The 26,053-nt window shown below is 32.2% G+C and overlaps 3 protein-coding genes across 3 annotated transcripts; 2 read left to right on the forward strand and 1 right to left on the reverse strand.

The window, feature by feature from the left end:
• Positions 1–2,910: 2,910 nt before the first annotated feature.
• Positions 2,911–9,993, reverse strand: LOC146925242 (NOL1/NOP2/sun family protein / antitermination NusB domain-containing protein). The gene is made up of 17 exons (XM_085710215.1): positions 9,820–9,993; positions 9,667–9,729; positions 8,956–9,110; positions 8,296–8,406; positions 8,014–8,079; positions 7,455–7,538; positions 7,280–7,366; positions 6,870–6,961; positions 6,708–6,768; positions 6,402–6,461; positions 6,009–6,069; positions 5,171–5,278; positions 4,867–4,985; positions 4,696–4,767; positions 4,501–4,586; positions 3,754–3,850; positions 2,911–3,581 (listed from the first exon to the last, which is right to left on the reverse strand). Exons 1-17 carry the CDS (start codon positions 9,965–9,967, stop codon positions 3,450–3,452), a joined length of 1,602 nt encoding a protein of 533 aa, XP_085566341.1. The 5' UTR covers positions 9,968–9,993; the 3' UTR covers positions 2,911–3,449.
• A 1,610-nt stretch (positions 9,994–11,603) lies between these two features.
• LOC146925243 (protein NOI4-like) lies at positions 11,604–14,311 on the forward strand. Its single transcript, XM_085710216.1, has 3 exons — positions 11,604–11,743; positions 13,172–13,354; positions 13,954–14,311. Exons 1-3 carry the CDS (start codon positions 11,741–11,743, stop codon positions 13,996–13,998), a joined length of 231 nt encoding a protein of 76 aa, XP_085566342.1. The 5' UTR covers positions 11,604–11,740; the 3' UTR covers positions 13,999–14,311.
• Positions 14,312–20,126: 5,815 nt separating this feature from the next.
• LOC146925244 (Transducin/WD40 repeat-like superfamily protein) lies at positions 20,127–23,515 on the forward strand. Its single transcript, XM_085710217.1, has 3 exons — positions 20,127–20,474; positions 21,219–21,557; positions 22,667–23,515. The coding sequence occupies exons 2-3, from the start codon at positions 21,236–21,238 to the stop codon at positions 23,383–23,385; spliced, it is 1,041 nt and encodes a 346-aa protein (XP_085566343.1). The 5' UTR covers positions 20,127–20,474; positions 21,219–21,235; the 3' UTR covers positions 23,386–23,515.
• The last annotated feature ends 2,538 nt before the right edge of the window (positions 23,516–26,053 follow it).

A 26,053-nucleotide genomic window follows, 5' to 3' on the forward strand; every position in this document is an offset into this window, starting at 1 on the left:
TCATGTAAATGATTAACGTATAAAATCATGTAAATGATTAACGTATTTTATATGAAATTTTGATTTTGATTAAAATTATAAGTACAAATATTTGTGACTTTCAAATTGTAACAAATCGAAAAAAATCATGTTTACCTTTTTCAATAACGACATTTAACAAAATAAATCCTTGAATTAGGTTAGATGGTTTGATTTTCTAAGATTATAAATACAATTTATTTACTATTTGGTTTGCGGTGGGATACCAATTATCGGGTCCCAAGAACGATAGGGTTTTGACACTCCTATGACTATGTAATTCTTGGTATCCTATAACTATATAAAATGTAATGCAGGACGAGATAACAAAAATTCACAACAAAGAAATAATATAAATGATTGTACCCAAAAAAATAATAATAATAATAATATAAATGAAAAAGACAACAATTTCTCAAGTGGTAGACTTTTCGATCATTAGTTAATCAAAACAAGTACAAAAGAAATAACATAACAGAAAGTAACATGATATATGTTACAATTGAATCTTCAATGTGACATACCACCACATCTATATCTCAGTGTTAAAGACTAAGGACATATCAAACTCTCAACATATATTTCTGGGATATTGATACAATTAGGTTACCAATTAAGGACATAAATCATTTAGATTATTGCTTAATATATTTAGTATAATAAACTTAAAAGCACCATTCCTTGAATTGTTATGAACCAATTTTGATTTCCAATCCCCATTAGAATTTAGCAACATTTGGTTATCCTCAAAAATATAAACGGCCTTGTATTTACTAGTAGGAAATCATATTCCTTCATAACCCAAACATCATGATTGGAAATCATGCACAAGCAATCCCCTAACACACCCAAAGGTCAAAAAGTTACTAGAATCTACCTCTCCATAATCAGGCTCCAAAACCTCTTGATGAGACTCATTCCCTAAATTAAGAGAAACAATAAAACTTGGACTATTCCTTCAAAAATAAAACATGGACTATTTTGCCTAGTCCGATCTTTGCAAGCTAACCAATTTATCGTGCCACTCACATATACCCCTGACCGCTGGACAAGAACGCCACCAAAAGGAAATTCTTGAATGCTTTTCCAAAAATTGGTACCTAAAGTATGAATCTTCACTTCAGTTTTTTCAACCATTTCAAACCGACTTGCATAGTATTGTAAAACAACAACCACCTTGTAATTATTAGTAACATGATCATAGCCAAAGCCATACATCATCAGAACCATAGTGGAAGTTTGTGGCCTTTGATAAGGGGGCAATTTCTTGAATTTTCTAGTGGAAGGGTTTCACAGTAGAATAAAATTTATATATTTGTCAGCAAGACAAAGGATGTCGTTGCAAGAGCCAACAATGTAATGTAAATTATTTCAAGGGTACTGTTCATCATCATAGTTATTTTGAGGAGACTCAAATCGTGCGGCATTAGTGGTTACATTGGTGAAAACCAAGTGGAGTTGATGAGAAGTGAGAACCATTTTGCGTGAGAGATTGGAGAAGCTTAAGGTGTGAATTCAACTAGTGGTTGACAGACGAAGGTACGTACTTTTTGGCAAAATTGGGATTAGAAACTAGGGAATTCCAGGACTTGCATCGAAGTTGAAGGAGGATCTTCACAGGTAACCTACAAAGTATCTCTTCTATGAGCTCGAATGGAAGAGCTGGCAACGGTGGTGCGTGAAGGTTACATATGAAAGGCGTCGTTGTCATCTCCTTTGCTCACTGTCGTCATTCTCAATTTTAGTCAGAACAGTTTTGTGTTTTTTATTTTGAAGGAAAATGAATGCACTTTTCTGTGTGTCAAAGTATAAAACTTAGATCACCAAGGTTGAAGAACAAAATTTCAATCAAGTGATTCTTTTATAACCGTTAACTGGATGCACATATTAAATAGGTCTAACATTAAATTGTATATTCAGTATTACCAGCTAAGCTAAAACATCCAAAGTAACAGCAAAACAACACACGGAAGCCAAAGCCAGACAGACACACCACAAAGATAGCAGCCACAAAAATAAAACCTTTTCACAATACTATATTAAGCCAGACAAGACATCCACAGAAGCCAGGAACAAAGCTGCCAATCCAAAACAGCAAAGCAGAACCAAGACATATTAAAACAGTATCATATATGAAACAGTATTCAGTATATTAATGTATATTAAAGCAAAATTTGATAATTTTTTAGAGATATTTATTCTATTGACTAATTAAATAAAAATAACTAAAATTCAACAACAGTCATTTACATATAAAGTTCGTTTGTCCTCGTGAGCTTAGCTCAGTTGGTATGGACAATGCATAAAATATGCAAGGTCCGGGGTTCAAACCCCAGCCACCACAAAAAAAAACATATAAAGTTCGTTTTGTACTGCTCCTAAATACACATTCAACGTGTCCTTATGGGAAAATAATATTATTGACGGGGTTAGATAAATTTATAGAAACGTCTTTCTAAATTTACTACATATTAATTTAATATTCAACGTGTCCTTATGGGAAAATAATATTATTGACGGGGTTAGATAAATTTATAGAAACATCTTTCTAAATTTACTACATATTAATTTATCGAATTTGTCCATGTTGTTGTGCCCTAGTGGTTTGACCATATGGACATTTTATGTAGAATCTATAAAAGAATATCGATATCGAAATTGTTCATTTTGTAAATAGGGCCAAGTTGGAGCCAAAAAAACTAGAAAAACAACAACAGCTATGGACCTGCCTTGCAGTTTTGATGTTCCAAATTGATTCTTTTTGGACATGTTGTGGACATGAACAGCACAAAAGTTGGTGCATTACTCATTTAGTTACAATCCTTAGTCATTTTTAACTTACATTAAGAATAAACTTATGCTAAGCAGTTTCTTGTATTGACAATGATAACAGACTGAGCTTGAATTTCCACAATTAGCTTTAAACTCTCAAATACAAGGTCCTAGTGTCTTCATATTAATTGTCATTAACAAGCTCTACTACTCCAGTAATATGTCCCTTATACATATCTATCATTGACATCCAATAATATAAATGGTCATAAGCTGTAAATTTGTAATTAGCCACATAACAATAAACAGATGACCTTGTTAACAGCTGCTGAAAATTACACTTCAAGGAATTTGTTGAAGCCGCAGAATGGTAATTTTGCCCATAAACACAAGAGTATATGAATTTACTTAGAGGATCACTAACTCATCATCCTCTGGAAGCGCCTGATGAAAGAGGACTTGTTTGCAATCTCATCATATCTATAAACCTTCTCTTGGAAGTGAGGTATCCCACTGAAGGCAAATGCTTGATTTCAAAGCATTAAGATGTGTAGAGACAGAAATCATGGCAGAAGCAACTTGCTCGCAGCCTCTTTTGAATTTCATCGAATGCTATCCAATTTGAGATAGAGTGACAAAGGGTTTCACTGAAATTCATTTTACAATGTGCGTACCAAACGGGCTGCAAAGGAGCCGTCCAGTGAATGTTTTACCGGGTTGGATGAATAGAAACCTTTTGGCGTCACAAAATCAGGTGGAACATATCTGTCTACAGGATCAACGTGAAAATCCTGAAACTCGGAAAAGGATAAATTAGCACTTGAAAAATGAGACTGGATAGTGGAGTATTGAACAGCACAGAAAATGGTAGACACAGAGCAATTGATTTTCCATATTTAAATTTAAACTTACATGTAACTTCTAATGCTATTCAAAATTTTCCTGTAGTAAAACAATACTTACCGGATGTCTTTCTAGAAATGCAGCTACCCTATCATCATTCTCTTCAGGATCTATGGAGCATGTACTGTAAACTAATACTCCTCCGGGTTTTACCAATCTACAAATGCACAGGAAAAAAAACTCCATGAGGGAGAAACAACATACCCCGTTTCAGCTACTTTTTATAAAAACTTAATTATTTTGGAAACTAGTTGTCATCCAAGCATACAAAAAGCCATGATCAGTTTCATAATTAGCAAACATCATGTAAAGCTCATATTGACTTCTTTTAATGTATCCACACTTGGCAAATCATGAAAAGCTGAAAACTGATATTCATAGCGAAACTGACTCTGAGCAAAGCATAGTAGGAGGAACTGATTTTCTAAACCAAATTTTAAGTAATAATTACATTCATCTCCTGGACTTGTGAATTTTTTTTAAAAAAAAATTAAGAACATCCATGGTAGTAGTTCATATAAAAAACTACATGTGTCCCACGTGAGTAGTTCAGTTGGCGAGTTTAAGGGCAACAATGGAGTTTTAAGAAGAAAGTCCAGGGTTCAGCCCTAGAAACTAACATAACCACTAACTTACTAACATTTTCATATCCCAAAAAAATAAATAAGAAATTACACGTTTTACGTGGATGAGATAACGTAAAAAAAAAAAAAATCTTCATTGTAGCTAATACGCCTCATAACAAACAATCAATGCACACAAACAGAGAGGAAAAATCGAAGAGAATTAGAGAGTTTATGGCTTTACGTGGATGCTGCATCCAGAAGCTCATCCTGTAATTTCTTCAATTGTTCCATATCCTCCAACTTCCTGTTCCAACGTAAGTCCGCTCTCTTCAAAAGACAGGGAATAAGAACAGATTAAAAAACAAGGAAAAAGATACATAAATATGTTTACGTATAAACGATGACAGCGAGCAAACAAAATATTTAACACAACTACCTTTGAAAGAACACCAAGTCCTGAGCATGGTGCGTCCAACAAAACTTTGTTACTCTTGAGTGGTTCACCGTCCTGGGAAACAAACAAATTAAAAAAAGGATAAAGAAACTTATAAGAAATAAATAATTGCAGAGTTTAATACTACATAGAATAGGGAATGATATAACATACAGTTAATGTACGAAGATCGGCATGGACAGTGGTAACGACACCATCTACTTGGTGTAACTTTGCTGTCTCTTTAAGAATTCTCAACCTACCACTATTCACATCAACTGCATATACCATACCTGAAAACGAAAGCTTTTATTCTTAATATTCAATTTGTCTATGCATTAATGAAGTAATAAAACAAGAAGCTAGTATTCAACATATCAGCGAGTTAGACGGTTGCAGAGCAAAAAATATTGTCTGACAAGACAATTCAAAAGAAGGCCCAACATGATTTTAATAAATATATTCGACCAATTAATACCTTGTCCACTTAAATGAGCGGCCATGTAGAGGGTCTTTCCACCCGGAGCAGCACAACAATCAACAATAGTCTCACCAGGTTGAGGATCCACAATAGAAACTATCAGACCTGGAATGGAGAATGTGTGATGCATTTTACAAGAGAAAATCCTCTTCACATAAGAATCTCTTATGTTTTAAGGGAAATAAAGGCACAGGTTAAAATGTTTTTATTTAATTAATATATTAGGAGAAAAACATAGCATACACAATATGCAAGGCCTTTGACCATATGACTTCTTTGTAAGGGTTGCCAGGCCAATTACCTAAGTGATTCTAGTTGGTGACTCGTATATTGTATCATGCACAAGAGAATATGGTGAAGAAACTAAACTCCTACTAATACATGAACATGAAATTAAAACATAACACATTAGTTCTCGCAGATCATCTTGGCAAAGCATTGGCTAATGTTCCAGGTAAAACAGGAGAAACAAGATAAAGAAACTTAGGACCTGCTTACTTTGTGCAAACATTTTTCATTTTCATTTTCTAAACTGTTAGTTTTATTTGTTAACAAGGAGAAATATATTTTTAAAGTGAGTTATTGTGATGGATAGAAGATAAAATGCTAGTTAGGGATGATGCATTTTAGTTAATAATGAAAATAGTTCTTTTGACATTTTCATTGTTTCCGGAAATGCAAAACAATTGTTCACTTCAAGAGCCTCTTATCTTCTTGTTAACAAGTAAAAACAACACAAATTTTAGGAAATGAAAATAGAAAATGTTTTAACAAAGTAAACGAACCCTAAGATTCAGTCTTACAGTTATTCCTTCTATGAGAAAAGATGATTCACCTGCACTCTCATCCTGAACTGAACATAAACCCTCTTTGAATAGGCCGGCATGAATGATAATCTGAAATGTGAAACTACAAAAGTTAATGATTCAAAAGAGAAAGTCGTGCCTATTCTTATAACTGAAATAATAGCAAGATAAACATGACTTCGACACTTCCCAGAGGAAAAAAATCAAATAAAATAAATATCCAGACAGCAGGTCAATAACAAGCTAAAACACAATTTCACACTAGCTAGCCTATTATGCTACACAATTCAGTCCTCGCAGATTTTACTTCTTATCAGTAACTCCATAGAAATTCATTGTCCTAATTTGCAAAGTCTAGATAAAATAGCCTTTTTTTCAACAAAAAGATAAAATATCATCAACTCATCGCCTCAATATCCTACCTGCAACCCAGTCTTGATGCGAACAAAGTCATCCAAATGCAATGAAAGCTTGTGTGGGACCTGATGTTTAATAAAAGGGAATTAAACCTAGCAGTGAGTGACCGATAATACAAGGAACAAGAGGTAAAATATAACTGTTATTTGCACACGTTACATAAACTTCTGCTCAGAGCCGTATAGAAAAAGACGAATTCATTCGAAAGAAATTGCAAGAAGCAGGAATTTTTAAACACTGTTAAAATAATCAATAAATAGATTAAAAAACAAATTATTAAGCAGAAGATAATGTAGTCATGGAAGTGGGACCTTCAATGCATTAAGCTCTGTCACAAGGTCATCTCTTGAAAAACCCTTTGCCCGATTTGCTCTGCAATTAGACGAAAAAAACATAGCTTAAGTTCTTTGTTGTTCGTGTTAAAATGCTACTTTGGGGGGAGGCACAAGAAAATGGAAGAAGCATTTACTAGCCTTAAGCTATAACTCGGTTCACTGTTGTTCCATATCATCAGTTTAATGGCTTCTTCCTGGCCAAGATACTTTGTCCACCTCCTTACGATCCACTACAAAAGAAGTGATGACAAAGTGTTCCCAAATTTAGCCTTCCTTAATTTGATGCTAACAAGTCTGGTGAATAGCAAAGTTTCAGTTACTAACTACGTTCTTGGTTTAATTAAGATTTTCTTTTTTTTTGACACGAAGTTATCCATCATAAGGTGAATATCCAAAAACCATAAGTATTATATAAACTACTGGGGTGCAGAATTTTGTACATTAAATGTTTTTCCTTATTAGCCATTGATTTTTAGTTCTGAATCTGAACTATCTTATATTAAAAGTTAACAGTGGTGCAGAAATAGTAGCAATAGATACACACTCACAACTGGATGTGAGTAGAGAGTTGCCAGTGCACGTGCTTGAGAACGATCATCACCCTCCACTTTGGGCAAAGGAAGAGTTTTATTTTCCTGGAAGCAAGACATCAACGGACTTGAGAAATTCTTTGCAATATCACGCTCATGCAGTTAAGGGGTATGTAATATGCGAAAAGTAAACCTTGAGCACAACTAGCTTTCGGAGGACTCCATTGACCATGTTGCCAGCACCCGGCCTGAGAGCTGCTTTGGCAAGCTGCACATTCTGCATTTCACATAGGAGATGGCCAAAACAATGAAGACAATATTGGAGTTTGAAAAATATTTATTGCCAAATCATAGTAATATTCAAACCTTTCAATGTACTCAACAATCACCCAATATTTACAAAAAAAAATGAGTAATTTCTACCACCTTACACAAACACACTTTCACACACATAGACACACAACCAAAATCACAAAATTAACCAATCAAACTTACAATCACCATAAAATGACATCAGATTTTACTTTTTAAAAAATAATTCTTCATAAAATATATGTTGAATTCAAACCGATAATCAACAGATTATCATAGAAAATAATCCCTTATGATAGTCGACATTAGAGAGCATTAAAAAAGAAATGAAAATTCAACAAATGAGAATCCATTGCAAGCAATATCATCTGGGCAAAGAAAGTTCAACCCAATCTATTCAGCAAGGAAACAACAAAAGCATATTTGTGTCAATGAAATACCTCATCTACAACAGCATAAGGTGGCATATCTAATTTGACGATCTCATAGAAGCCAATTCGTAGAATCTGACACAAACAAAGTACTAAGATTAGTAATCAAATATCAAGTCTAAGGCCTCAGAAGTCAGAACAATGAACTCATAATTACACAAGGTATGTCTATTTCACCAAGTTCGCCACAAAATCTCTAGCTTCTCAATCAGTTTGTACTATGTACATAGTAATTATTTGGTTGATAGTTCATGCAAACATGCTCAGAAGAAATATAAAACCTAGAATTACCTGTAAGAGAAGAGGTTCCATACTGGATATATCTTTATCATGACACAATGAACTGATTAAATGATCAAGGTATCTCCTCCAACGAATTGTGCCTCCAACAATCTCTGTAACCTATTTAATTTGCAGTATGAAACAATAAAATAATCAATAAATTTACTCATGAATGCTAAATGACATGAAAGGTAGTTTCAAAAGTAAAAGCACTTCAAAATTTCACCCTAGTTAAGAATGATAACAATCTGAACTTTCACAAGGCATAGACAAATAGGAAAAAAATAAGGGAAACGGGGGAATCATCAAAGTTTCAGTAGAACAGTAAATTTAACATGGTTTTGCCCAATTTGGGACAAAGATAGGTGACTCACTCAATCATTAAGGACAACCTATATAGCACCGACACTTCAGATTGAAGGAGTGTTTGGTGTCCGACACTAATACAAGTGGCAATTTCAAAATGGGTGTGTTAGTGTTAGTGTCGTGTCATGTGTTGTGTCCGTGTCATGTGTTTGTGTCTGTGTTGGTGTTTCATAGTGGACAACGGATTCTCAGTTTTATTTTGACTGTGAAACTCCATAGACCAAAACATAAAATTTTAAAGTTATTTGATATAAAACAGAAATCTGTATCATGTAAAACTGAAAATGGGTTGAAATGGATAACCAATCTAAGGTCTTGATTATTTAATTCTCGAGTGCGAAATCCAAGTGTTCTTTGAACATAACCCATCTCATTTTCACCAGAACCTTTCCCTTTCTCATTGAGAAGGTCCGCAAAAGCACCACCAAGTTCAATCCTCATCAATCTCACAGCGGACACTACAAAAACAATCAACAATTGAATAGAAGAAAAAAAATGAGAAAACCCCTTAAGCACAAGCACAAAAAAAAAAAAAAAAAAAAAAGGCTTTGGTTTGACTTGTTTGAGCTTATCTACTAACATCAGTTTGTGATACTGTTTGGGAGAACTTATGAAAACAGCATGACATTGTTCATAAATCACGTTTAGCTTATTTTCATAAGTTCTCCAAGATATAGTTTACGAAAAACAGATTATAGGCTTATATTATACGTAAACATATTAACTTTATTTTATCTTTTGATATATAAATAACTTAAAGAATAAAAGCTTATCTTATGAAAACATGACATTATTCATAAGCTGCTTTTAGCTTATTTTCATAAGTTCTCCAAGATATAGTTTATGAAAACAGCTTATAGTTTATACAAAAACATTTTAGCTTTATTTTATCTTTTACTACTATAGAAATAAGTTAGACATAAACGCTTATCATGATAAAGGCTTATGCTATAAGTTGTTTATCCAAACAGGGTCTTATTGATGTGGAAGCAGAAGATAAATGGATAGATATACCAGCTCTGTGAGGAGAAATATCTGAATTAAGCTTCTGGGGTTTAACAGAACGATTGGCAGAACCTGAAAGTTTGAATTTTTTGGTGAACGTGAATGATTAAAAATAAAAAACAGTAGCATTGTAATTGAAATATAGTTAGTTTAGTTTGTTACCATTGTTGGTGGATGAGAGAATAGATATATTGGTGATGTGAGTTCTGTGGGGAAGCTTGAATGGTTTTGAAGATGCTGATGAAGAAGTTATGGTGGTTTTGTGGGGTTGTGTGAAGAAAGGTACTCCCATGTACAACACTTTCGCCATGTCTGAACCTTTGTAACTGTTTGGATATGGTACCTTTGGGGGTTTAACGGGTAAGTACGGTTCATCACAGTAAAAACATTCATTATAACCAATGTCAAAATTACATGATATATTTTAACAAAAAGTACACACGACAAACGAGCAAACAAACTGCCGCTAAATCTTTTTGGATGACAAAATAAATTTTTGTAAATATGACATTTACTCTATTCAATTAAAGAACAAATTGACTAATTTTTCTCTCTCTCTCTAAACTATCACTATATTCAGTTAATCTCTAAATTTATTTCGTTATACCCGAAAATCTGATTAAAAAAAAATGTGCAAGAATTCTTTTTATTAATAAAGTGACACGATGAAATTACGACCGAATAAGGTGTAATTGAGACTCTAGTCATTCAAGTTACTAAGTCAAGTTCTAAAGTATAAATCGAGTTGTTTATTTAAAAGAGTTTGATCCTCATAACAATTGAGAGTTTAGTCTAGTAAAATGAAGCGGTTTTCGACATCGTAGTCAACTAATGTTGGAATAATGAAATTGAGAAACAATTTTAGTGTCTAATCCTTCACATCCAAAAAAAAATAATATTTAATGTCTAACAGTATCTCGAGCTAATCTTTAAATACCAGTTGTGAAAAGTGTGAATATTTTGCTATCAAATTAACAATTAATTTGATCTATAAACTATAATTTTCTCATCAATTTAGTTTTTAAACTCCGAAAAATACGTCACTTTAGTCGTTAAACAATCATTAAAAAAAACCAATTTTGTTAACGACTAAATAGTTAGATGAGAAAATAATTTATAGACCTTTTAGTTGATTTAAATAATATAGAGAGACTAAATTGATGAGAGGATAGTGTAACTACTAAATTGAAATATGGACCGTTTATTCAATTCATTGTTGCACAATGTCTAGAATTTACTAGAAAAAAAGTTTAGAATACCAAACTCAAGTGGTTAAAGAGTTCGACTAAAGACGAATTGTTGAGGAAAATCTAAGTATGATTCTTGAATGATATAATTATTGAGTAAATCATCAAATTAGTTACTGTCTTTGTAAGCCACTTTCAAATTAGTCAATGACTCTATTAATATTTCAAACTAATTCATGTCTTTATCAAAAGTTTCACAAATAGTTCTCAACTTTTATGTATTTGTCACATGACTAGGGATCCATTTGAAAAACTTTTAACAAAGATATAAAATAGTTTGAAATATTAATAGAGTCAAATACTAATTCAAAAGTAACCTAGAAAGACAAAGATTAGTTTAATGGTCTAGTCAATGATTATTGTTCAAGCTTTAGTTATCTTTCGATTGAACTTTGAATTATCGACGGCTTAAAGCATAGTAGGTTTGAATAAAGAAAAGGAAAAAAAGAGTTGAGTTGGATGTTGTAATGTGATAGATAGATGCGCATATTACAAAGAAGGTGGGCACACACACAGCAATAAACACGGTGTAGCGTGCGTTAAACCCTTCGAGTCTTTGATTATTCCTTTTCCTTCTCATTCAATTCAACACCGTTACTGTTTCTTTCTAACATCTCATTCTTAACGCATTCTCCGGGTTCCCCTTTAGCACGTAACGTATATATTAACGCCGTTATAACTTTTCAGTAAAAATAATTCCTCAACCTTTTTCTTTTCTTTTTTTATAACACCAGCACATTTTTCCATCTAAATATATAATTTTTCTCTTCCTTTCCCACCCATTTTCTTTTCCTGGAAAATCATCATCCTCATCATTCCATCCAATATTCATCTCGATGGTATGTCTCTACAATCCCTAATTCACCGTTATTTCATTTTTCTTTTCCATGTTAGTTTTTTTAATTGCGTTTTTCAATGATTTTAGCTTCTTTTTTTCAATTTTGTTATATACATATTCTGTTGCTTGAATTTTAGGTTCAAAACGCCTTTGATCGAGTTTTTTTTTTTTGTTTTTTTGTTTTTTTCTTTCAATTTTGATGGTGTTGTTGGGTTTTATTGTTTCAATTGCAATTTGTTTAGTTGATTGTTTGTGTAATGGTTTTAAATTGTTATCTGCAACCACAATTATCATCTCAATATCTACGTTTATTATTGTAATAATTGCGGCTGCATTGATTATACTTATCCATGATTTTTCGATAATGTTAAGCCGATTGAATCGCCAATTTGCCTCATAAAATTGTAGGGGTTGGGCATTTATACCTCTTTGTGAATAGGCAAAAAGGACTCCTCCAATTTTGAATTATGTCCATCAACTTATCCTTCAATCCTTGATCATTCGGATAACATGTATCAAATTTACTGTCAAATTAGTCCTTGAATTATATTACTTACTAGCATATTAGTCCCTGAATTATATATCACTTGATAGCAAATTAGTCCTTGATTTATATATCTTACCGTCAAACTAGTCCTTACAAGTTAGTAGAAGGACCAAGTTGTCTGACATCCTTCAATATAGTTTTTTTTTTTTTTTTGCTTTTCGCAAATTTCAGGGGAGTAATTGTCAGACCCTTACAAATTTAGGGGGTGAATTGGAGATTTACTCATTTAAGGCGCTGTTATTGCTTTTAGATTTTTACTAGTGCTCTTTATTAGGAAAACACTGTTTGTTTTGTACTTTGGATTGTGTATATAGGGTGTTCAAATTTTTATTATGAGTTATGACCTCACAGTGCACTTTTGGGAAGACTGGAGATGTAATAGTTTATGCTTTGTATGTGGAGGTTCATTATGCAATAATTGGTTGCAAAGCTTCTTTTTTCTTTTGGGGAAATGTTTGTACTTCAATCCTAAGCTTTGGTGTTGTTTTCTGGTTTGGTCTTTTGTTTGTGGATGCTTAATAAATAAGTTAGATGTATTGCCAGTATTGGTTTAGTGTTTCTAGGATAGGATATTTTTTATTTTGAGTTGTTGCTGTCAATTCAGTGTTTTACCTTAAGTGTCCATGAATAAATGTTAGGACTAGTGGTTGATCATAAAATTGTAATATCAGTTACATGTTGTTGCGAACAGTTTTAGAAAATAGTTTTTAGTTGTAGTTGGTGTAATGTTTCTAGCTGCTATACATGATTGTGGATTTGGTCGGGAAGTCCACAAATTAAGTAATTTTTGTTTGCTATTATAATTGATGATGTCAAAGTTTGTAATATTAAGCTCATAGTAATAGTAATGAGTTTTTATTGATTAATCTGATTATCCCACAGGACAAGGGTAGGCCACTACCAAAGTTTGGCGAATGGGATGTCAACGATCCAGCTTCAGCTGAAGGTTACACAGTGATTTTTAACAAAGCTAGGGATGAGAAAAAGACAGGTGGCAAACCTGAGTCACCTGCAAAGGCAAACCCTCAAACCAGGCCTCCATTAGAACATGCCAAAACTCATGGTGTAAGACCTCTTCTCTTTATTGAACATATCTGTCTTTTGAATACATGTTTTTGAATACATGTTAATTGTGATATAATACATATTTCTGCATGTGTGCATGTATGTTTTGGTGTAACCTTTTTTGGTTTCATTATGTATTTTTCAAAAGAATTGTGAAACAGTTGGACGAAAGTTTGAGGATAGAGTGACCTGAATATATATGATGTCATTGTAGGCCTTTGTTAAAAATGCCACTGGATCTAGGACCCTTTGAAATTAGAAACAATGATTTAGTTGACTCCCACCCCCTCTTTTCTGTATGGCATTAATGGCAATCACATTTGAATACTTGATACTCTTATTAATCTTTTCAGGATTCGCATAGTCTTTTGCATTTGAAGTTAATGACACATGTATGCAATTATGCATATACAGTCTTTCATTCAATAACTACAACTTTGTATCTTTATTGGCGGTTAATGATCCATTTGTATTTTGTGTATAGTTAGTTGATCTAGCTGTAGGTTCTTTTGTTGAACTTGCAGCGAATGAATTTTGTTATCTTTCTTTCCAGACTTGTGTATATACCTTTCCTCATGAAAAACTTATTTGATTTTCAGAAAAGTTGGTTTTGCTGCCTACATAATCCTCCAGCGGAATCATAACAATGTGGTCCTATGTATATGATTAAATGGAAGCCGTGCTTATGTGTAACTTGCTGCCAATGTTTTCTCAAGGATATAAACTGTTGAGCATACTGAGTTCTACTTGGATTCAGTTTTTGTCATGTATAAAAGTGAGTAACAGTGGAGGAGAGTAAAGATTACAGACTATTTTTTGCATGTATCTATATATGAATGTTTATTGTTATTGGCAAAGGTTGCTCCTTTTTTTGTCCTTTCTTGCTCTACAGGCTTGGTCCATTGTATGTCATCTATTACAACAATACATATCTTATTTTATGAGCTGATTTATTTATTTGATGTGTGCCTTAATTCACTTCCATTTTATTACTATTCGATATTATTAATGACGACCCAACAATGATCGTCTATTCTTTTATGCAAACTCAACAATGATCATTATTGAGGATGGTATGCAACCTTAATCATTATGGATGAAAAATGCCAAATAGACTGTGAAATTGGCCATTACCACCAAATGAACAGCATAATCTGCTTAATCATTGGATTGAGTTGGTAAGTCTCAAATCCTATCAGAATCCTCATAATTCCCCCAAGTAGACAAAAAAAGGTTTAGCAATGCCATTGTTGCTAATATGGTTATAACATGATTGTAGAGCCTCCAAATTCGATGACCACTTGGTCAATGGTCATAGCTTTTCTGAACGTTCTCAGTAACCTCCTATCTTCTGCAATAAAGCATGAACACAAGTATTTGCTTCTAGATATTGGTGACAAATTTTGTCGAATTTTCACCTTTGAATGTATCTCAATAAGTTTTTGAATAGGCTGAAACCACTTTATTTGTGATGGCCAAATCTGTTTGTACCAGTCGTAATTGCATTTGCTTGGGTCAGTCAGTGTCAACGAAATCAAAGATTTTAAAGGTGGTTCTTGGGATGAGTATCATTTTTGACAGGTGCCACCAACCCCTTATTGTTGAGTGTTGACCCACAATTCATATTCCTATACGAGTCTTATTGAATAGTACAAGCTGTAGCTATTCGTGGCAAGAGAATCTGCCAAGTACAACACGTACGAAAGATCAAAGAACGAGAACGGTCAGCAACAACATTTTTTCTTTACCGCTCTCTTATGAGGAAAAAAATCATGTGGAATGGATCCCACCAAACAGGTAATGAAAGCCACATAAATCATAAATGAAAGTTCACCATATGATAGAGTGTGGACCAAATAACGGAAAATACTTAGGTGACATTGTGGTTGGTGACATTGGTGACATTAGCCAATTACAATGTCACAAGTGTACATAAAACAAAAACATCTTATGAAAAAGAAAGAAGAAAAGCTACTTGTGACATTGTGGTTGGACAATGTCACCAATGTCACCATCACAATGTCACCCAAATGTTACCCCAAATAACATATTAGATTGTACTGTATTAGAGAACGTACGGCTAAAAATGATTATTAGATTGAACACAAGATAACCTCATGGAACTATGGAACAATGGAATGTTGTGAATAAGCAAACACAAAAATGATTATTAGATTGAACACAAGATAACCTCATGGAACTATGGAACAATGGAATGTTGTGAATAAGCAAACACGACGAACAGAACGATGGTCAATGTCATATACTCCCTCCGTTTTAAAATACATGTCTAAGTCAACCACTTCATATATGTCAATGCACAATTTTGACCGTTAATATCTTTAATTGTCTAAAATAAAAATTATAAAAATTTAATATTTTGAAAATATTTGTCGAGACAAATCAAACAACATCTTATTTGCTAATATTTGTATTTATACATTAGTTAAAAAATATGGTCAAAGTAAGTCAAGTGAATAGTGCACATTGCAAAAATTGGACATGTATTTTGAAACGGAGGGAGTATATATATATATATACTCAACTCAATCTATGTTTGGTTCAACTTTTGATGATGTAAAATTGATTTTAGAGGTGTATAATTGATTGATGTGTTTGAATATTTTGAAGTAGAATTGATTCTAACTTAACTTGAGATATAATTAGTTCTTACTCCTTAGAGCAATGTATGGACAATCGTCCCTTAGAGCATCCACAATGGAGACCCTCAACTTTGAAGTCTTAAATGGGTCCCACATTGACACATCATTTTTTTATTATTTTTTTTAATAATAATACCAAATAGGTATTCAACTACTACAATAGAGATCCTCTAACAAAATGTCTAAATAGGACCCACCAATAACATTAAAAAACCAAGGTAAATTGCAATTGAAAAGCAGTAGTACAATGACATTGATTATTTTAAGCAAAAGTAATGTGGGACCCACTTAAACATTGAGGTTTTAAGTGAGACACAGGGTCCAAGAAGACCCCCAAAAAATTTCTCCACAATGGAGGTACCTATTAGGTATCGGGTCTTAAATAGTTAAGACCCTACCATTGTGGATGGTCTTAGACCGTAGCTCTCCAGGAAGAAATTGTTTGCTGGCATGCATCGCAAATTAACCAGTTAAAACTGATTATAAAATATAACTTATACCTAGGGGTGTTCATGGTTCTAAACTGCATTGGAACTGAACCACATTAATGGATACAATTCAGTTTTTCAAACCACTTTAAAAAAAACTGGTTTATTTTTCAAACCAGTTCCAGTTCGGTTTAAAACCGGTTCAGAACCGGTTTACAGTTTTGAACCGGTTTATTTATTTCAAACCAGTTTCGAACCGGTTTACAGTTTTAAACCAGTTTTTGAACCAGATTATTCTTGAACTGGTTTTCAAACCGGATTTTAGTCATTGTTTATTAGGATCACCTTTTTCAAAACAACTTATTTACGTAAAACAGCTTATAAGGATTCCTTTTTCAAAATAACTTATTCAAAACAACTTATTTATGCAAAACAACTTATTAGGATCTCTTTTTTCAAAACAACTTATTTATGCAAAACAAACTTATTAGGATCTCATTTTCCAAAATAACTTTTTAGAAACAGCTTATTTATGCAAAACGACTTATTAGGATCTCTTTTTTCAAAACAACTTATTCAAAACAGCTTATTTATGCAAAACAGCTTATTAGTATCTCTTTTTTCAAAATAACTTATTCAAAACAACTTATTTACGCAAAACAGCTTACTAGGATCATATTTTTCAATATAACTTATTCAAAACAGCTTATTTATGTAAAACAGCTTATTAGTATCTCTTTTTTCAAAACAACTTATCCAAAACAACTTATTTATGCAAAACTGCTTATTAGGATCTCTTTTTTCAAAACAACTTATTCAAAACAACTTATTTATGCAAATCAGCTTATTGGGATCTCTTTTTTCAAAACAAATTATACAAAACAGCTTATTTATGCAAAACAGCTTATTAGGATCCCTTTTTTCAAAATAACTTATTCAAAACAGCTTATTTATGCAAAACGACTTATTAGGATCTCTTTTTTCAAAACAGCTTATTTATCCAAAACAGCTTATTGGGATCTCTTTTTTCAAAACAAATTATTCAAAACAGCTTATTTATGCAAAACAGCTTATTAGTATCTCTTTTTTCAAAATAACTTATTCAAAACAGCTTATTTATGCAAAACGACTTATTAGGATCTCTTTTTTCAAAACAGCTTATTTATGCAAAACGACTTATTAGGATCTCTTTTTTCAAAACAACTTATTCAAAACAGCTTATTTATGCAAAACAGCTTATTAGGATCTCTTTTTTCAAAACAGCTTATTTATGCAAAACGACTTATTAGGATCTCTTTTTTCAAAACAGCTTATTTATGAAAAACGACTTATTAGGATCTCTTTTTTCAAAACAGCTTATTTATGCAAAACGACTTATTAGGATCTCTTTTTTCAAAACAACTTATTCAAAACAGCTTATTTATGCAAAACAGCTTATTAGTATCTCTTTTTTCAAAATAACTTATTCAAAACAGCTTATTTATGCAAAACAGCTTATTAGTATCTCTTTTTTCAAAATAACTTATTCAAAACAACTTACTTATGCAAAGCAGCTTATTATTATCCATTTTTTCAAAATAACTTATTCAAAAAGGCTTATTTACGTAAAACTGCTTATTAGGATCTCTTTTTTCAAAACAGCTTATTTATGCAAAACGACTTATTAGGATCTCTTTTTTCAAAACAGCTTATTTATGCAAAACGACTTATTAGGATCTCTTTTTTCAAAACAACTTATTCAAAACAGCTTATTTATGCAAAACAGCTTATTAGTATCTCTTTTTTCAAAATAACTTATTCAAAAAGGCTTATTTACGTAAAACAGCTTATTAGGATCTCCTTTTTCAAAACAAATTTTTCAAAACAACTTATTTATGCAAAACAGCTTATTGGGTTCTCTTTTTTCAAAACAAATTATTCAAAACAGCTTATTTATGCAAAACAGCTTATTAGGATCCCTTTTTTCAAAATAAGTTATTTTGAAAAAAGAGATACTAATAAGCTGTTTTGAATAAGTTGTTTTGAAAAAAGAGATCCTAATAAGTCGTTTTGCATAAATAAGCTGTTTTTCATAAATAAGCTGTTTTGAATAATTTGTTTTGAAAAAAGAGATCCTAATAAGCTGTTTTGCATAAATAAGTTGTTTTGAATAAGTTGTTTTGAAAAAAGAGATACTAATAAGCTGTTTTACATAAATAAGCTGTTTTGAAAAATTTGTTTTGAAAAAAGAGATCCTAATAAGCTGTTTTGCGTAAATAAGTTGTTTTGAATAAGTTATTTTGAAAAAAGTGATCATAATAAGCTGTTTTACGTAAATAAGTTGTTTTGAATAAGTTATTTTGAAAAAAGAGATCGTAATAAGTTATTTTGTGTAAATAAGCTGTTTTGAATAAGTTAGTTTTAAAAAGGAGATCGTAATAAGCTGTTTTGCATAAATAAGCTGTTTTGAATAAGTTATTTTGAAAAATATGATCCTATTAAGCTGTTTTGCGTAAATAAGTTGTTTTGAATAAGTTATTTTGAAAAAAGTGATCATAATAAGCTGTTTTTCGTAAATAAGTTGTTTTGAATAAGTTATTTTGAAAAAAGAGATCGTAATAGGTTGTTTTGTGTAAATAAGTTGTTTTGAATAAGTTATTTTGAAAAAAGTGATCCTAATAAGTTGTTTTGCATAAATAAGGTGTTTTCAATAAGTTGTTTTGAAAAAAGAGATCCTAATAAGTTGTTTTGCATAAATAAGTTGTTTCTAAAAAGTTATTTTGGAAAATGAAATCCTAATAAGTTGTTTTGCATAAATAAGTTGTTTTGAATAAGCTATTTTTGAGAAAGAGATCCTAATAAGTTGTTTTTCATAAATAAGTTGTTTCGAATAAGCGGTTTTTTTATAAAAAGAGATCCTAATAAGCTGTTTTGCATAAATAAGTTGTTTCGAATAAGCAGTTTTTGAAAAAAAAAGGTCCAAATAAAACTTTAAATTATTTTTATATATTAAATTATTTAATTAAAAATTAATATAAAAATTTGAAGAAAAGAAAGTGTACTAAAAAAATATGGTTCAAATATATTAAACTGGTTCCGAACCGGTTTTAAACTTGAACTGAATTGTTTTTGAATTTATGGTTCAGTTCATAAACCATTTAAATGGTGCAGTTTTTTGTGGTCCAGTTTGGTTCAGTTTATGGATACAATTCAGTTAACCACATTTTTTGCACACCCCTACTTATACCCCAACCGTATAAAAATACGATGGTTTACAGTTTTTGTTGTCCATTTTATTATTCATCTAGTTAAAAATGATTATAAAATTTAACTTATACTCTTAAATTGTTAACTGATACTCCTAACTAAAATTGACTTTGGAGGGATAGAATTGATAGGGTTTAATGAGTAGGTTTGATTTGGTTTTTAGAAGTAAAATAAATATGAATGCATTTTGGATTTAATTTGGTGAGAATAAATAAAAGTAAATTGGTTATAGAGAAAATGGAAGAAAAAGCAAAATGAATGCGTTATACATTTATTTTTATAAGAATAAATAAAAGTTTTTCTTGTAACAAATGTTTTTTTGAAATAAAATAATTAAAATACGATAAAAGCTGGTAATTATTACTTAGCATGTACATGGTTTGTTCTTTTTACGTTAACAATGTAAAAAGAACAAAGCATGTACATTGACAATATAAGTTTTGCATGAGTGTTTCGACATAATTTTTCTTTATTACATAAATTTAAGGTGAGAGGATGACATATCAATCCAAAATAAGTAAGTCTCTGGCTCAAATAACATTTACAATTCAAGACTTTTCAATTCAAGACTTCAGGAGTTAAAAACACAAGTGATGTGTTTGCGTGACTAAAACATAATTAAACCCTTCAAAAATCTTTCACCTTCGCTCCTCTCTTTAACTACGGCACCTTCAGCTTTCTCTATCCATCACTTACACTTCTCCTTCACAGCTCTTACCCACCATCATTTCCTCTCTCAACACTGAATCATTCCCACATTCACTTTTTCCTACTTTCTTCAAGGTGAGCATTCTCGCATTCTCCACTCTTTTTTGTGCATATAAGATGTTTGTAAAATGTTCTGTGTGGATTTCATTTTAGAAAAAACTGTGCATCTACATATTTTTGCTATTCTCATGTTTTGATCACGGGCCATTAGTATATAAACTGTTTGTGTGTTAAATTTGTGATAGATCAACCCCTTAATTGGATCTCAGATACCTCGAGTGGATTAGTCTCTGCAGTTATCAACCCCTTAATTGGATCTCAGATACCTCGAGTGGATTAGTCTCTGCAGTTGCGTTTGTAGTGTACCTTTGGTTTACTAAAAAATTTTGGTGTTTTTTTGGAATGTATGGTTTCTGGATAATTGTGAATGAGATAAGAACCTAACTATGATGTTAGTATTTTAGATTCGTGAGAATACCATGTATGAACCATGTGATGTAGTATCTTAGCCAAGTTATTAGAGGCAAGAAGGCATCATTTAAATTCATGTTCATAGTTATTTATGCGTAAGTGCCAACAAAGGGGCTAAGTGCAAAATATGCAGGCCCAAGTGTCAATTATTTAGGTCTAAGCAATGTTGTGAAAATCAAGATTCTACCTAGAATCGGGAGGGGTTTGAAAGTTTTAATGTGTGAACAATGAAAGCCGTGGTCTCTTTTTAGTTTTTTATGTTCAAGTTTTGTTCACCATTAAGAAACTCATTCCTGTTTGTTCTATCTTGCATGTTGTTCTTAATTCCTGCTTGTGGATTCATAACAGGCAACTATTTAGTCAGCATGGATGTAGCACATTGCTATTTAGAAGGTAATGCAGATGCTGTGGAGTTTTGTCCACATAATGGGCACCACAATGTTTTAGCTGTATCCACTTACACACTACAAGAAGGTGACCAACCCAGTAGATCTGGAAGCATTTCACTCTTTAATATTGAAGCGGACACAGGCAAGCTTGACACAGTTTATAGTGAGGAGACTAGTGGGATTTTCGATATAAAGTGGAATCCACCTGCAGGGAACATAAGTCCTTTTTTAGGTCAAGCAGATGCTGATGGATACTTGAGAATTAAGATGCTGGATGGTTGCTCTGATGGAATACAAGGTATGGATTTTTATCCCTTGATTCTTTCATTTCTAAAACACTATTTTCATTGGTGAGTACAACTACAAGCGTGATAGTAGAAGTCTAGAAATAAATTATACGGTACTTACCCTCGGTTTTGTCAAATAACGGCGCTATAGCATAGCGGAATTTAAACAAATCGATATTATTCTGCAATACGCAATTTAGTACAAAGTGTTGTTGATTAGCAGCTATTGTGGCACTATAGCATTATAATAAAGCGGAATTTGAACAAACCGCTATTTTCTGCGATCTGTAATTGACAACACTGCTTACCCTTGATAAATTTGCAGTGGAAAGCACCACAGAGCTCCAAAAGACGTAAATTCAATAGTAGTTAACTGCTCCGTTGTGAGAGTAGGAAATGCCAAACCTCACTTTTACATATTTTTAACACAGTCCTAGAAACCCATCATGACACTGATATATGAGTTATGACATCTTTATATCATGTTTGTTCTTTTTTTTTTTCCCCGATTTCTTGGAAGGAAAATGCTGAACATTACGAACAGTGATGGCAAGAATGAATAACAGAGGAGTTTGATTGGCTACTCACCTGTGATTCCCGCAAAACACATACTGAACCATTTCTAGTTTGTTTTTTATTTTGGAAAACTGCCATGTATGCATTCTTGCAGACATAGACAAATTTCTTTTATTAAATATAGTATAGCTCTTCTAGGGATATAACTAGTTTTTCTTTTTTTTTTAACCTTTACCATCTCTTATATAATTGAGTTTTTTTCCCCCTATGAAATTTATAACTACCTTCTAATTTGTTGGTGCCTATTATTTTTAATTGTATCAAAGATTTGGTTTCTCTACATGCAAAGGATATATATCTTATAGCTAGCTGGATATGCACTTGGGCACTTTTCTCAGGAGGATTGGTTGTTTATTTAAATATCCATTACAAAATACAACCTTCTACATTACAGTTAATCTTTAAGCATTACCTTCCACGTATTAATGTTTCTTTGTAGATAAAAGCAGTGACATGTGCGGATGTGCCTTGCCATGGAAAAATATTGCATTCCTTTGCTGAGTTACATTTTATTAAAACTAAATTGTTATGAATTTGATGGCAGGGGCTAATCTAAAAGAGATTACAAGTGAGAAAGTCAGTAACTCTATGTGCTTGTATCTGGATTGGAATCCTTCATCCACATCCATCACAGTAGGGCTTTCTGATGGCAGTGTTTCTATTGTTTCTCTTCATGAATCCAATCTGGAAATACAAGAAGAGTGGAAGGCACATGATTTTGAACTTTGGACAACCTCATTTGATATCCATCAGCCAAATTTGGTATATACTGGCTCCGACGATTGCAAGTTTTGTTGTTGGGATTTGCGGGACAGTCCTTCCAATCTTGTATTTAAGAACTCTAAGGTCCACAAAATGGGTGTTACTTGCATTGAAAAGAGTCCTCATGACCCAAATACCTTATTAACTGGAAGCTATGATGAATACTTGAGGGTGTGGGATTTAAGATCAATCTCAAAACCTGTTAATGAGACTTCAATTAGCTTAGGTGGAGGAGTTTGGAGGGTGAAGCATCATCCCTTCATCCAAGGCCTTGTTTTGGCTGCTTGCATGCATAATGGTTTTGCAATTGTTGCTATTAAAGGCGACAAAGCTGAAGTGTTGGAAACGTACAAGAAGCACGATTCCCTTGCATATGGAGCAGACTGGCAGAAAGGAGAAGTAAATCACATGGGAGGGAGCAGTAAACCAGTAGTTGCTACTTGCTCTTTCTATGACAAACTTGTCAGGGTATGGAGGCCATGTAATGATATTATCTTGTAAATTCATGTTTAGCTTTGAGCCCTCAGTTTTGAAATGTAACAATAACTGTTTTATTTAATCATGGTTACATTATTAAACAAAGAAATATATCACTTTTTTTTTGCAGCTAAATATTAGCACTTCAAACTCACTCATTCATTGGTTTGTATCCCTTGTGAAGCTATTGACTGAATGATCTTAGCAATTAGCATACTAAATTCAGTTGCCATATATATTGTTTGTGTTTAGCTAATAGAACTTCAACATTATTCCTTTTACGAGCCAATGTTTGGTTGTTCGAGTGGATTGCGATTTTAGGCAACTAATTGCAAGGGTTAAAGGAGTTAAGGACGGAGGTTCAAACCAATGAATTAATCGCAAGGGTTCAAGGTTCAAAGCCATGTGTGCATGGCCGGAGCCAGAAATTATACTTGTGGTGGGCCAAAATAAAAAGGATCATGAATTAAGAAAAAATTAATTAATTTCTAAATGCAAAATGCATGAAAAAAATATTTTCTGATATGAACTCATGAAGAAAATATAAATATAATAGGGAAAATGAATTTTGTATATAAACTTTTCATTTTGTATATATTATTTTATGTAATTGTAAATAATTTTCTTTGCTGTATTTTGTTATTTTATTTACAAATATAATTAATGAATTTTTGTATTAGACAATTTTAATAGAATAAATAATATTATTCACTATATTTTAAATAAATTAAAGTTGCTAGTTTTAAACTTGAAATATATAGTATACATTTTTTATATAGTTTCTCTCTATTTGAGGTAATCATATTTGAGACAATGTCAGACAGTTAGACATTAAACATGTGTACCTCTCTTAATCAATATTTAAACATTGGTTCATCATGTTGTAGGAGACCAATCCCTTTTACCGGATCTAACTCTCAATGGTTAAAATAGTTAGTAGTAACATATTGTTTAACATATTTTTGACGATATATAGTCTAGAAAACAATAACAAAGTTTATGATAATCATACAAATATGTCATAAATAACCCAAAAAAACAAGAGAGGTCAATTTCCATAACTATGCTCTTCATTTTACAAAAAATGTTTTCAAATGTATTCTAGATCCCGGTTAGATACATGAGAATGGATCATCTCATCTCCTGCTGATAGCGTTCTGCCAACGAACTAAACTGATATTGTAAACACTGTATGCTAACTGATTAGGCTGGAAAAAACAATTTGCATCTGGTAGTTCACGAATCAAATCATTTGACAGTCTAGTCTCACATTCGAACATGTTGTCACGAACCATCTACAAATTAAACCGGATAAATATTTGTATGTTCTTGACTGCTCCACCTCCTTTAACATAGTGTACCGACTTAAAAGTCGACTGTATCCACACGCACACGAGCACACACACATGGTGATTGTATATCATGTTGTTCCAAGGTTTAAGAGACCTGATAAGGTTATTATTATTATTATTATTATTAGACTTCATCTAGGACAAGTAATTTTGAGGTAGGCACAATGACTTAAATCATTTAGTGACAGACTAAAAAATGTGTAGGTTCCTAGTGGATGAGACCAATGTGTGTATGCAGTTCTGTATGGAATGCTGATAATTGGGCCACTCAATGTGGTTGTGTGAAAACAGATTGGAGTGAAGACAACTACACCATTATGAGCTAACAAAATTGTTACTTTTCAATTTTCCAGAAGAAGTATTATGAAGCTTAGCAAACTCAAAGTAATGATAGGATAATAGAGAAAAATTAGAAATGTTACGGCACAAACAGATTCTACAACTTTGACCCTTAGTACCCAACATCTTGATATAGAAATCAGTAGTAAACATTTGAAAGTAAAAATTAGTGGCCAAACTCAATGTATAAAATTCAACCCTAGACAAGGAAAGACCGGATTTTTATTTTGCTTAGTGTGTCAAGGCAAGTTTGCCAAAGTCACGTGGCTCACCGTTATTTTGACAAATACACTGTGGCTCACTGTGATTAAAACCCACCGTGATACCAAACATGCACTTAGGTGATCGATAGAACTTCCTATTCTCCAAAAAAAAAAAAAAAAGAACTTCCTATTCAAACATTGACATGTTTATCGTAAGGATGTCAACTCAATAAAGAAGAAGCTAAAGGTAGCAAATAGAAAAAGGGAATTCTAAGAATAAAAAAAATGAATACAACTTTTTTCAATATTCTCTTCTTAACCTTCATAAACTTTTTTAAATATTCTCTTCTTAACCTTCCTTTTCCAATCACAGTGTATGTATATATATATACAACATTTTAAATTCACTAGTGCCAACAGAGAAAGGAATGTAACCCTCAAGGCATGATGCAACTGAATGCAAATATACCAAAAATTAAATTAGTGACTTAGCATAACCAAAAATGATCTTAATCCACAAACCGTGAGCTTCAAGACTCTTCTAATACAAGTCATTTGGTCACTCCAGAAAATTAAATAAACCAACTCTTGTTTACCAAAACATCTCAATTGAGATAGTGCTCATTGCCATTAATCATCATCTAAACAGAAAAGATCCACTTATAGACTATTGTTATTTGACTTTAATACTTGCACATAGTTTTTTGTACATATCAAATTCTACCTTTTGTTCTAGTATGTTTTGATTTTATTAGCTAAATTTGAAACATAAAAGAAAAAACTAAAGCACAAAATTAA

This window comes from Medicago sativa, chromosome 5 (genome assembly GCF_051527215.1).
Source record: "Medicago sativa cultivar Bolivia chromosome 5, Bolivia_mono, whole genome shotgun sequence".
In the NCBI taxonomy this organism is placed as follows: domain Eukaryota; kingdom Viridiplantae; phylum Streptophyta; class Magnoliopsida; order Fabales; family Fabaceae; genus Medicago; species Medicago sativa.